This window comes from Diabrotica virgifera, chromosome 9 (assembly GCF_917563875.1).
Source record: "Diabrotica virgifera virgifera chromosome 9, PGI_DIABVI_V3a".
In the NCBI taxonomy this organism is placed as follows: Eukaryota; Metazoa; Arthropoda; class Insecta; order Coleoptera; family Chrysomelidae; genus Diabrotica; species Diabrotica virgifera.
The window spans coordinates 180,056,515-180,070,905 of NC_065451.1; the positions used below are offsets into that span (position 1 = coordinate 180,056,515).

Here is a 14,391-nt window from a genome sequence, read left to right on the forward strand (position 1 = left end):
TTGTGTTGTATTATTTTTATTGTATCACTATATTGTTTCTGTTTAATTTTGTATTAGGGATAGGATTGTATATTCTTTATTGCAACTGGCTGAATGACTAATGTCTATGCCATTAAATAAAAAAAACTTTTAACCGAGTTATTAATCAAAATAAATACTCGTTAATTCAGCCCGATATTCCCAAATTTCCTTGGTACAAGTCTTGTAGAGCTTCTAGAAAGTACATAACTTCTATTATTAGAGTACGATTCGGGCACGCATGTTATCCAAAGCATTTATTTAAAATACAGGTTTTGGATAATGGTAAATGTGAGCATTGTGAAGAGGAAAGTGATTTAGATCATATATTTTTTGGTTGTTCTAAAAATACAATTTACTCATCTAAATTAATAAATGATTTATTAAAATGTAAAGTAGCAACTCCTTGGAATATACTATATTTATTATCACTTGATTCTGTAGATGTATACAACTCTTTAATTAACTTTTTAAAAGACAGCAAATTATCATTATAATTCCCTTAAACATTTTTAATTAATACCTTTGGTAGTTAGTAGTTTTAGCTGTTAAGCTTAGTGTTACTTAATACCTTTTAGTTGTTATCTTTGTTTTAAACCTGTTTTGTATAACTTGATAACTTGTATTCCTTATGTGTCTGGCAGTATGACGGTAAGTCTAAGCCAAAATAAAAAAAAAAAAAAAAAAAAAAAAAAAAAAAAAAAAAAAGCCTTGAAAATAGCCAATTATTCGTTTTTTTTTTCAATTATAAATTGCTTATAACTCGAAAACGATCAACTTTAGAGAAAAATGATAAGAGACCTTTTTTATCCAGAATTGTCCAAAAAACCTAAAAAAAATTGTCTGGGCCAAAAATATTGATTTTTTGCAAATTGATTAAAAAAAATTTTTTTAAAAATTTGGATCACTTTTCACGTGGGCGACATCTTGAACCTTATTCTGGGATGTCTCACAAATGTGATTATGCAAAAAAATCACATGGAAATATTATTCCCAACGAACCCGCCGTTTTCGCCTTGTCTACTAGCTAAAAAACAAGACTTAAGAGGACAAACTCATGCGAGGTAGTGTAGTGCATAGTACAAGTTACGTGAAAAAGCTGTTGTGATTGGTGCACAAGAAAAAAGTGCTCTAGTAGAACAAGCTAAGGATACACCACTGGGCGATCCTTAGATTAAATTACATAGTAAGTTAGGATCTACAAAATAGTTACTGATTGGTCTTTAACTAGATTGTAGCATTAAATAAACAACAAAAAACTAACAGCTATTCCAACGCAGAAAGAAGGAAAACAATATTTTTGTGGAAAAGCACCTTACGAACACCTTACTTTCAGCATTTACGAAATAATAATAATAGATTTTGTGTGACCACTAAAATATTCTACTATTCCTCCTCCTTCCAAGTGCTTTCTCTATTGAAGTTATCGATCAATATAAATATAGCAAATTTCTCTCTGTTCTGGGCTTGATAAACTAAGGCATTTCCTGTTGTGTGGGTCCAATTTCTGATGTTTGTGTTGGTCCAGTCTCGTAGCCAAGATTTTTTCTTTCTTCATATAACCCTTTTACCTTCGATCTTGCCTTCTAGTATTATTTGGAGCTGCTCAAACTCCCTATGGCACATTATGTGTCCTAGATATGACGTCTTTCTAATTTTGATAGTATTGACCAGATGAGGACATATGTGTTCATTCTTTTCAGGACTCCTTCATTCGTAGTTCTACTTTTCCAGCTTATTCTTAGCATTCGGCGGTACATCCACATTTCGAATGAATTCAATTTATTGACGTCATACTGTTTTAATGTCCAGGTCTCACAGCCATATAGTAATAGAGACCACACATAACACTTTAGTGTTCTCAATCGTATTATGACTAATAGACTACTAAATATTAACTATATTATTCTATTTTAGGAATCAATGAAAATTATGGGACTTCCTAATTGGCTACATTGGTTGGCTTGGTTTGTCAAGTGCTTTATTTTTGTTATAATTTCGGTAGCACTTATGGTAGTACTTCTCAAAGTAAGGTGGTACTCGAATACAGAATTTACTGTATTTACCTATGCAGACCCATTTGTTTTGTTTGTATTTCTCCTGCTATATTGTTGCTCTATGATCACTTTTTGCTTTGCTCTGAGCGTCTTCTTTTCCAAAGGTAAGAAATTTTAAAATTACTTAGAATTTAAGAAATGACCAAAATACAATTATTGATTTTTGGTATTGAAAATTATTATGTACGTAATTTGAGATTGCATTTATTATTTTTAATTTTGCATGAAAGAATGCATTACTACTAAATAAGAGATACAATCTCTCCCACCAGCGATTACGACGATGAAATTGTTGAAACCTTTTATGAAGAAATCTAAAAGGAAAAAAGCAGAAACCGGCCCATTACAATCTGAAAAAGGGAGATTTTAACGGGAAACTCGGAAGGAAAAAGTACCAACAAAAAGTGGCAATCGGAGATTTTGGAATCTGAGTAAGAAACGAAAGAGGCGAAATGCTTACCAATGTTCTAGGGGAGACCGGGATTAGTAGGCCCACTTTTTGGATTTTGATTTTTTACAATTACATGAAACTAGTTTACTTTTTCTGAACTATTATACAATATAATACAAGGTGTGAGCACCATATTACAGTAGAAATAAATAGTCAAAAACAAATGTTTAAAGGGATTATAAATCTTTTTGTTCGGCTGGTCCAGTGGGCGAACTAACCCCTGAAGCGGGGCAAGTGAGCCACATCATCGGGGTAAGTATGCCCATACTTTTAAATAAAATATGCAAAACGATAATATCAATAAAAATATATTTGTAAAATATACAATCATTAATCCGTATCGGACAAACAGTTATCGCATACAAAAAAGGATGTCTCCAGCTGTGCAAGCTTCATTCTTTACATTTAGTGCATTGTAGCTATTTTTTTTTACTAACACTATTAGACAATGATTCTAGACATATTAGACAGAAGCATTTGTCCTCTTCTGAAGATGAATCTATCTCTTTAGCTTCCGTTTTTTTAGAATATATCTCTTTTTACATTCTTTAAACGTGCTTTACTTTGCTCTGTATTCTTCTTTTTTCTCTGCTGCTTCTCTAACTCAAGCTCATCTTTTATTGGTGTATCCGTCAAAATTGCTGTGGTTCTACGTTTTCTGCCTCCTGTTTTACTTGTTCTCTCCCGTGCTTTTGGTAAGGGTCTGATTTCTTCCAAAGATATCTCACAAATGGGAGAAGGAACATGTGACGGTCCGGCTTCACAAATATAAAGAATGGAGGGATAATGTTACCTGAAGCCGAAACAGCTACTGCTAACGTAAGAGTTCCTCGCTCTGCAGATGTAATTCTGCCTATTTATTTAAAACCCCGCCTAACTTCTACCGTACTTGGTTTTTGAACATTAGTCAAGCCGGTCTCGTCCATGTTCCAAATGTCTGCTAGATCAAACTTGTGCCTCTTAATACTGTTTCCAAATTGTAAAAAATTTTTAAGATTCGTTGGGTTGAAGCTGAGCCTGCAACATGAGCCTAACTGGTTGCCTCTGGAGTTCGAATAGATAAAGAGGGATTTCTCTGTAAGAAATTGGAAAACCAGTCCTCTCCTGCCATCTTTTTATTTTTCCAAGGCTCGGGAAATATCGTGTTTATTTTGGATGCATATTCAAGGGCAAGTTTTCGGACGTCTTTAGGGCATAGACCATAATAATTATCGTTTTTTAAATAACCACACAAAAGTTCTTCCTGTTCAGTAGAAAATACCTACAAATTTTAATAGGCTGAAGAAAAAGAAAACAAAATTAAGTTAAAGATTACCTGTCGGCTGTTAACTTAACCTATTTGAATATTTATCAAATTTCCATTTTATTCCTGAACTGCCTTAAATTTTTTGCAGTATTTTTCTAAGGTTTTTCTTGATATCTCAAAAATTTTTGCAGCTTTTCTGACCGAATAATTTTCTTCAAGAACGGTCTTCACTGCTCGCTTCATAATATCGTCCGGGGTTTCACCCTTCGCTGTTTTCCTTTTGTATGTTCTCATTTTTTTTTCTAAAAAGTAAAATATTTCGTTTTATATGTAAGCACAATAAAAGAGCAGGGTTTAGTTCGCCATATGGCTAACTAACCCCCGCTAATATGGGCCAACTAGCCCCGACTAGAATACTTTACAAAAATGGTAGCCAGTTAACAAAATAAGCGATATTTTAAAACTACAATTCTACCAATATATTACAATCGTAGCATGTATTTGCAGATTTAAAAATAAAAGCTTCTAGAATACCTATACCCACACAAACATAAAAAATATAACAGAGGTAGAATTTACTCACCAATTCGAAAAACACTTAAACAGCGGTATGCACGCAACAAAGTCTTATAGATAACTAAAACGGAACTCGCAGTTGCCGGGCGAGGTAACAAAGGTGTGGTCAAGCCATTGGCGCATTATCGTGATTTACATCGGAAATACGGCATGTGGGCGAACTTGCCCCTATGGCACACTAACCCCGGTCTCCCCTACTTGAGAAGAAACCGAATAGAAAATGAACATAGGTTAGTTCAGACGGAAGACAAAAAACAACTTATTCAAGATGTAACTGTACTCAATAAAATATCAGTAGGAAGCGATCACAGACCAGTAAGAGCCAGAGTAACGATAAAATGACAAAAAGAAAGAGTAAAGATGATAAACAGTTGCAAACGCGTAGTTTGGAATTCACCAAATCATCCAGAAGCATATATCCACAATATAGCCGAAACTTTACAAGTATTCATCCGAAATCTCTAAGTACTGACGATCATAAGAAATAATAAATGACTCGGTTAGAAACGCACAACTCAAAAATGCAAGCAAAATAACCAGGGGCGGCCCGTCGGGGTAGGCAAGGTAGGCGCCGCCTACCCTCTTCAAATGTAGTACAATAATATAAATTATTAATATAAATTACTTATTTCAAAATTGTAATTTATAAATTTTGACACAATATCTACAATAAAATAGCAAAAATTATCCAAATTATTTTTAAAAATATCCAAAAAATTTTCTCCGTAGTTATAATTATTGTACGCTCCTTGTATCAGTAGTACTGTATAAGATTCTATATTCTTTCTTGGTCAGGTACTTGAAAACGTAGCCTGAAATAGAACGACGCCAACACCGAATTGACGTGCGATCTCTCTCTGTTTACGCGAGCAAGCCTGCTGCAGGTCTGCTGGTAGCGACCGTATTCTACGATTTTGAAAGGGCGGATATAGGCACAGAGTCTTATAGCCGGACCTATAAAATTTTATCAGTTGCTTCTCTTGTGTCTTGTGAAACTGTTTTAAATAATTGTTTTTTGATTTTGGCTGTTATTAGTAGGTTAAGTATTGAATAAAACTAGGTAGGACAATTTAAATTTGTTTATGAAAACTGAATAATAAACAGGTAAATTTGAGATCGGTCCATTGAAGGGCATTTTAATTTTATATTAATTTAGTAATAATTCACTAACGACAAATAAATCTGTGAATAGTTATTTGTCAGTCGTCCATTATATTTTTATTGTGTTTCAATACAATTTGGATAATTTAAAGTTAAACTGACGAATTGTGTTATTAGATTATATAGATAATTAAAAATTTAAAGCGAGGTTAATTGTCACCTTATCAATTTATTCGAAGAGTAAATTATTATTTGATACATAAATAAAATAAATAATATTTGACGTTGTTGAAACGTAGGTGTGTTAGTTTTATTGGTGAAAAAACTTTAGTCATCGAATATGAATATTTTAAACGATGTAATATGCAGTTTGATCGAGACGCCTTTTTCAAGGCGCTAAAATCAAGAAAGATCAGAAATTTTTTCAATGGGCCGGCCTTTATTAAATTTAACAATTTTATCCACAGATAAGACAAAAGACAATCGACCATTTTCGAGATCGTTTAAAACAATATGGTATGAAAATCATAAATGGCTAAGCGGAAGTTATTTTAAAAATTCACTTTTCTGTTTGCCTTGTCTGTTGCTCTCAAATTTGAAGCAAAATGTTTGGGTGAGTCAGGGATATTCAGATTTGAAAAATTTATCAGCTAGTGCAAAAAAAACATAAATCTTCGAAAGAACATTTAAACAATTGCTTAGGTTTAAAACGGTTAGAAAAAAATAAACAAACTATTGACAGTGCTTTAGCTGGACAAATTTCTCTATCTAATAAGATATATAATGAATAAGTTGAAAAAGATTGAAGAAGTTGAAGAAATTGATGTTACAATTCTGTTAGTAAAACAAGAACTTGCATTTCGCGGTCGTGATGAGAGCCATAATTTTTCAAACATGGGTAATTTTAAAGAAATTTTTAATTTAGTAGTTAAACGCGATCAGGAAATCCAGGATCATGTTAAAAAATAGAAGGGGTGTTCACGGGTTTGTCAAAAACAATACAAAATGATTTAATATATTGCCTTGCCCATTACCTAAAAAATGAAATTTCAACAGAAATTAATGAAAGTCAATTTTTTTCTATACTAGCGGACGATACTACTGATATAACCGAAAAATCACAGTGCACTTTAACAATCCGTTTTGTTAACAAAGTTGGTCAGGTAACAGAAAGATTTTTAGGGTTTTTTGATGTTAGCGAGAATAGATCTGCAGACGCTCTATATAGTTTAATTTCAAACGTGCTTGAGCCATATGATTACAAAAATAAATTAATTGCTCAATTTTACGATGGTGCAAGTGTAATGGCTGGCTCTTTAAACGGATTACAATCAAAAATTAAAGTAGATGCTCCAAAAGCAATTTTTACACATTGTTGCGCTCATAGATTACATTTAGTATTGCAAGACGGCTCAAAATGTATTACAAATTGTAGGATATTTTTTGTCGCCTACCCGAAGTATATGTGTAGCCTACCCGCATACTGAGGTCACGAGCCGCCACTGAAAATAACACCAAAAGTGAAAACACTAGCAAAGATACAAAAGCCCTCATGGAAATACTACGAAACCTAAGCCAGACGGAAAAGGGAAACAAACAAGAATAAAGAAAACTAAATAAAAGAATTTCAACGGAAATTAGAAAATATTTAAGAAGATATAATATGTACTAGTATAATTACTCAAACAGTAGAAGAGAACAACGGTTTTAAAGGTAATGTAAATAGAGCTCACCGAAAGTAAAAAAGAAATATACAAGCTGAGAGACAAAGACGGGAAGACAACAGATGAACAAAACGTTCTGAAAATAACTAGAGAGTTTTATAAAGACCTCTGTACCAGCCAAAGACCACAAGACAATTTACCGACACGAGTAAGGACACTCATAAATCAGGGATCTGAAGTACTGTTAACCATTACAGTGTCAAAAGTAAGATTAAAAATGAATAGCCATTTTCAATTTCGTTGCAAAACGAAAATACAGCCGTACCATATTCTAGTCCAATCAGAGAGTGCAGCAAGCACCGGTAGTTTCGAAACTTATTAGTCTCTCATCAGGAGGCACATATGCTGCTCTCTCTGATCCAACCAAAACAAACCCCGGCGTGCAGTCCCGGATTGCAACGAACGAAATGGCATAGATGCCCTAGCGGCAACTGCTGGCAAAAGACTAAGTTTTCACTCTAATGGCATATAAAACAACATAATGTTACTATACATCCCACCAGACTGAAAACAAGAGGAACCTTCTCTGGTTACACCTCCGAGGCTTCTACAATTTGCAAGCCATACGGATGCTGAGACTAAGGAAGATGAGGGAATTTTACAATTTATAATTCACGTGCTGGGCAGATGGGAGAACACTGGAAAGAACTGGGGAGGCCTATGTCCAGAAGTGTACGCGTTTGACTGATTAATGGTGCATTACTATACTTTTTAATTTAGTTATAATTATTGTATATTTTTCTCTTTTCAGCAAATACTGCAGCAACTATGGCAGGTTTGGCATGGTTCATATCTTATGCTCCTTATCTCTTCATGCAGAATAACTACACTGATCTTGCATTATCTACTAAGCTATTAACAAGTTTGTTGCCAAATACTGCTATGGCTTTTGGATTTCAAGTTGTACTTATGTATGAAGGAACTGGAGATGGTAAGTAACTACAGTGGAACCTCGATAAGTCGGCCCCCGATAACCCGGAAGTCCGGCTAACCCGGACCGATTTTCATCGGACAAACATTTCAAGAATAAAAATGTATGTACTTACATATTATGTTAAAACATTTTATCTGCAGCCGTTTCTGGAATGTCAAAAATATCGAATTTCATTGATGAAACTTCCCTTCAATCATAATATAATATTTGAGAGATAATGGGTATCTGTGTAATTTGAACTATACTATGATAGTAAAAATGACTCATGCACAAGGCGGCGGCAGAGCGACGTTCATTATCGCAAACAACAGGCACCTGTTATTCCTTTATTTATTTTCAACTGTCTTTTAAAAAATTGTTTTTTAAACAATGGTCTTTTAAACAATGAAAGAGTCACTGTCCTTAAATTACATAACATCATTCCGATGGCAGACCAGACGAAATTGACACAACCAAACTGACTGAGTTTTTTTATCTAGAAATGAATAATACTCTTTATTGTCTATACTAAACTCTATACAACTATATAGGTAACTGTGCATATATATTTCATATTATTTTGCTTATAAGGGACTTTATCTATAAGTATACCGTATTTTATTAATTTTTACCATGCTCTCCGGCTAACCCGGATTTTCGATAACCCGGATCGGTCGCGGTCCCGATTAATCCGAGTTTTCGAGGTTCCACTGTAATGCTAAGTAACAATATCTACGTCTTTTGCCTTAGGTAAGGTAGGTCTTGAAAAGGAGTTTCAATGACATTGTTAAAAATAATTAAACCTTAAAATAATAATACCTTTTCTAATTTTTTTCCAATTTATACACCCTTTTTAATTTTAGGTGTGACCTGGAGCACTCTGTTTAAACCAAACACCCCAGATGACACCTTGAGCCTGGGATTAATATGGATAATGATCATAATAAACACAATAATCTACCTATTAATTGCTCTCTACATAGAGGCAGTATTTCCAGGAGAATATGGAGTAGCTGAAAAATGGTACTTCCCATTCACAAAGAAATACTGGTGTGGAAAAGGAGCTGTATCAGGTGATTAAATAGTCAAAGTTCAAATAAGATTTTTTATATCTAGGTTAAACAGATATCTCTGAAGCCTTCATCATTAAGGCTTTTTATTCCGGATGGAATATTTGCGGCTCTTAGAGCTCTCTTTCTCTCTCTCTCTCTCTCTCTCTCTCTCTCTTCTCTTTGTCTTATCCCTATGCGGGGTCGGCTTCCCTAATTGCATTTCTCCACACAATTCTATCTTGGGTCATATCGATGTTAATCCCCTTTACCAATATGTCCTGTCCTATCGTCTCCCCCAAGGTCTTCTTTGGTCTTCCTCTCCTACTCCTTCCAGGAGTGCACTTCAGCTATTCTTCGTATTGGGTGACTAACGTCTCGACGTTGAACATGACCAAACCAACTTAACCTATGCTCTCTCATTTTGGCATCAATTGCTGCCACATCTAGACTTCCCCTAATATACTCATTTCTAATTTTATCCTTCTTTGTCACTCCACTCATCCATCTAAGCATTCTCATTTCCGCCACATGCATTCGTTGTTCCTCTTTCTTTTTCACTGCCCAACATTCAGTTCCGTACATCACAGCCGGTCTTATGGCTATTTTATAGAATTTTCCCTTCAGCTTCATTGGAATTTTTCTGTCACACAACACATCACTCGCTTCTTTCCACTTTATTCATCCAGCCCTAATTCTACTGCATGCATCTCCATCTATTTCTCCGTTACTCTGTAATAGGTACCGATCCTAGGTACTTAAAACTATTGCTTTTTACAATCATTTCACCATCCAAAAATACCATTTTATTTGTAGTAACTCCATCTTTAAATAAACATTCCAAACACTCTGTTTATGTCCTACTAAGTTTTAAACCTTTTTCCTCCAGACTTATCTCCACTGTTCCAGTTTTTGTTCTAAGTCTCTTTCACTATTTCCTATTAACCCTACATCATCAGCATACATTAGGCACCATGGAATGCTACCCTATAGTTTCGCTCTTATCTGGTCCAAAACTAATGAGAATAAATAAGGACTAAGCACCAAGCCTTGGTGCAGTCCTACGTTCACCTGAAATTTATCAGTCTCTCCCACACCTGTCCTAACATTAGTCGTTACTCCCTCATAAATATCTCTCACAATCTTTACATATTCGCCAGGGACTACTATCTTATTGAGTGCCCACCACAGAATCTCTCGAGGAACTCTATCATATGCTTTCTCAAGATCAATGAATACCATGTGAGCGTTGGTCTCTTTATTCCTGTATTTTTCCATTAGTTGCCTTACAATGAAAATTGCATCTGTTGTTGATCTGCCCTGCATAAAAACCAAATTGATTATCGGATATTTCGGTTTCTTCACGTATCCGTCTATCAATTACTCTCTCCCTACTTAGAGCTCTCTGATTCGTTTATTACGGTGAATCTCTCCGCATTCCTTAAAGTTTGTTGTATGACTTGGCTTTCGTTACAATTTTCTTCCACTATTTTGGATTTCTGCATAGTTCCCTAAAGGTTCTCACTTTCAGAATTTTGATATCCCTCATGACCTGGTCCTCCCATATCTTTGTGAGTCTTCCCCTTGGTCTTTCAGTGTCTAGTTTCCATCTGGTGACCTTCTTAATCAGTAGGTCGTTTTTTCTTTTCTCTATGTGTCCCAGCCCTCTCAGTCTCCTTCATTATGTCTCTGAGTTCATGGGTCATTCTTCTTCTCATTTCTCAGTTGTCAATTCTTATCGGGTCCTGAAGAATTTCCTCTCGAATATTAGCCATCTGTCTTCATCGTTTTTTGTGAGGCATTTTGTTTCAGTTGCGTACGAAACTACTGCTGTGATTACAAATCTGTATATTTTCAGTTTTGTATTTCTGGAAGTTTTTGTCCTTCATTAACCTATGATATCTCCAGTATGTTTTGTTGCCTGTTGGTATTCGCTCCGTTACTTCTTCACTTCTCTTATTTTGGTCATTCACTATTACTCCCAAATATTTAAATTGTTGAATTCTTTCAAAAGTGTAGTTTTCTATCCTGATTTCTTTCTGTCGTGTTATCTCCTCTTCAAGAACAGAGTAGATATTTTGTTTTTCCTTCGTTAATTTCTAGACCTCTTTTCCGTACTTCCTTCGCTCTGTTCGCAATTCTGTTTCTATTGCTATTGATTTTGTACTACCTTCCTCTGCCGTTACCTTCTTGTTCTATGGCTAGCTCAAGTTCCAGCCCTAGCCATGCTTGTTAATCTGATTAACTTTGCTGGTATATCTTGATTTTTCATTTCAATAAACAATTTATTTCTATACAGTCAAAGGCGTATCTGAAGTCTACGAAGAGCCTATAAACAAAGGTAGGTATTAAAGACGAGAAATTTGACCTCGGACATCTGGTTCTAGAGTTGCAACCGTAAATACCGTTTTAAAGTCACCGAAATAGTATAAGCGATATAATATTCAACGTGCCTTATAGGCAAAACGAAAACGGCGGGTTCTTTGGAGAAAATATTTCCATGAGATTTTTTTATATAATCACATTCGTGAGACATTACAGAATAAGATTCAAGAAGTCGCCCACGCGAAAAGTGGTCCAAATTTTTTTTAACAATTTTTTTTATCAAATTGCAAAAAATTAATATTTTCGATTCGGACAATTTTCTTAGGTTTCTTGGACCATTCTGGATAAAAAAAGTTTTCTTGTAATTTTTCTCTAAAGTTGAATGTTTTCGAGGTAAAAGCATTTTAAAATTGAAAAAATCGAAAAATGGCGATTTTCAAGGCTTAATAACTCGGTCAAAAGTTATTAGTATAAAGTCAGAAAGTGACTAAATCAAAGTCTAAAGCCCCCTTACAAGATCCTGAAGAAATTTTTGTTATTATTTGATTACTAAGCTGTTATTTTTAAGTAATATTGAAATATGAGCGCGAAAGAGATGCCATTCAGGCAGTCCAATGGCGCATCTCACTCGCACTCACATTTACAGCTGCGTCAATACGATGTTACCGCGCATTTTTAATAATTAAAAATAACAGGTTAGTAATAAATTAATGACACAAATTTCTTCAGGATCATGTAGGTAGGGGGGGCTTTAAATTTGATTTAGTCACTTTCTGACTTTCATAATAATAATTTTTAACTGAGTTATTAAGTCTTAAAAATGGCCATTTTCGCGTTTTTCAAATTTTGAATTGCTTATAACTCGAACGCGATCAACTTTAGAGAAAAATACAACCGAATGGTCCGAAATATTTAAAAAAAAATTGTCCGGGCCGAAAACATTGATTTTTGAAATTTGGATGAAAAAAATTTGGACCACTTTTCGCCTGGGAGACTTCTTGAACCTTATTCTGGGATGTCTCACATCTGTGATTAGGAAACAAAATCTCATGGGAATATTTTTTCCAACGAACTCGCCGTTTTCGCCTTGTCTATTAGCAAGATGAGTATAACTGTATACTTTTAACTTTTATCAGTTCCGGTTAAAAAGTTCTAACCGAAAGTGCCATATTATAGTCGCAGAAATAGTAATACGTGGCATATGAATCGAAGCGTATTGAAAAGTCAAGCTTGAGTCTTTAGTTCCGGTTTTGAAATCATTTCCGTTTAAACAGTTATGACCGAAAGTTTAGTAAAAGTGACTTAAAATTAGAGAAGTTGTATATTAATCAACGCAAAGTTACACGAAGAGTTCAAATATCGACTTTAGGTTCTACTTTAGGTCACTTTTGGTAAAAACCTAGGCAATCTCTCTCGCTCTCTTTCTCTCTCTCTCTCTCTCTCCCTCTCTCTCTCTCTCTCTCTCTCTCTCTCTCTCTCTCTAAACCGGTCGTCGGGATTTAACAATAAATGAATGCGAGTATGTCTGTTTTTTACTTCATTCAAAATGAACGCGCATATGAAACCCATTCAACATTTGATTTTTTTTTAGATTATAATAACTATAATGATCATTCAGCAAATGAATTCTTTGAAACCGAACCAAACCTTAGACCTGGGATTCAGATATTCAATCTGAAAAAAGCTTTTGGCAAGAAAACGGCTGTACGGAATCTAAGCTTAAATATGTTTGAAAATCAAATCACAGTTTTGTTGGGTCACAACGGAGCTGGAAAAACTACGACGATGTCCATGTTAACAGGTAATTCTTACATATTTAATTTGCCTATTCACGAGTATATTTTGTTTTCAATTATTTCCAAAGATTTCATTTAAAAAAAATATGTACTCTTCTGAACTAAAAATTCCTCAGTTTGAATTCCTACCAAGTTGGGCGCCAGTTATTGTGATTTTGAAGTATTTTTGAAAATTAAATAAAATCCATTTAGTAACTAATTTCGACCAAGTATTACAAAATGAGTAAACGGCATCTCAATTAATGACCATAAAATAAACAACTTACGACTGGCAAATGACACAGCTCTTCTTACAAATAGTCAAATTAAGCTGATTGATCTTTAATGTTCTGACGACCAAGATTCTGGCGTTACTAGAAACTTGGTCTGAATGAAAAACAGTTTTATTTTAATATTCTATTTAATTTTATTAAAATAAAACTTTCGATTGTTGTAAGCAGATGCCGCCATGGTACCCGTATCGTGTTATTTTGTTGTAATTCGGTACTAGCAGTCGGATTTGTTTTAATTCATTCAGATAGAGTGAAACGGAAAAAGACAATAGACTGCCCCAGTTAATTGAAATACTATTCGAAAATAATATCTCAACCAACTAAGATAGCTACCGTCTACCCTTAGCTTAGCGCAGTCTCTCAGGGTATGTGTTCGTCTTGTCCTAATCTTAGATAATGAACTCGAAAAATATATATTATATTTTGAATAAAAATAATATAAAATGAAAAAGATAAATAGTATAGTATGGTATAACTAGACCCAAACCCAGACATCCAAAGTGAAAGTTATCCTCCAACACCAAATTGTTCTATATGGTACACATAATGTTCAGAAAAAAGTCACACCATTTTGAGCGTCGGGTTTGGGGGGTAGAGGGGAGAGAAATCGGTAAATTCGTAGTTTTTTACGTTTTTCGTCAATATTTGTGAAACTGTGCAGTTTAGCACGAACATTCTTCTATACAAAAATATTCTACATAAAATTTTAAATAAAAAAGGCTCTATGCATAATCCTTCTAAAATGAACGGTTCCAAAGTTACGGAGATAGTATATTATAATTGGTCCAAAAAAGGCCTAACCCAGACATCCAAAGTAAAAGTTTTTCTCCAACACAAAATTGTTCTGTATGGTCCACATATTG

The 14,391-nt window shown here is 34.4% G+C and overlaps 1 protein-coding gene across 7 annotated transcripts in view; it reads left to right on the forward strand.

Moving 5' to 3' along the window:
• LOC126892158 (phospholipid-transporting ATPase ABCA3-like) overlaps positions 1 to 14,391 on the forward strand; it is a 296,181-nt gene that overhangs the window by 174,550 nt on the left and 107,240 nt on the right. For all 7 annotated transcript variants that reach the window (XM_050661624.1, XM_050661627.1, XM_050661621.1 and 4 more), the window contains 4 exons: positions 1,936 to 2,179; positions 7,925 to 8,104; positions 8,950 to 9,159; positions 13,052 to 13,261. In XM_050661624.1, coding sequence (XP_050517581.1) covers positions 1,936 to 2,179; positions 7,925 to 8,104; positions 8,950 to 9,159; positions 13,052 to 13,261 — 844 coding nt within the window. The remainder of the gene's footprint in view (positions 1 to 1,935; positions 2,180 to 7,924; positions 8,105 to 8,949; positions 9,160 to 13,051; positions 13,262 to 14,391) is intronic.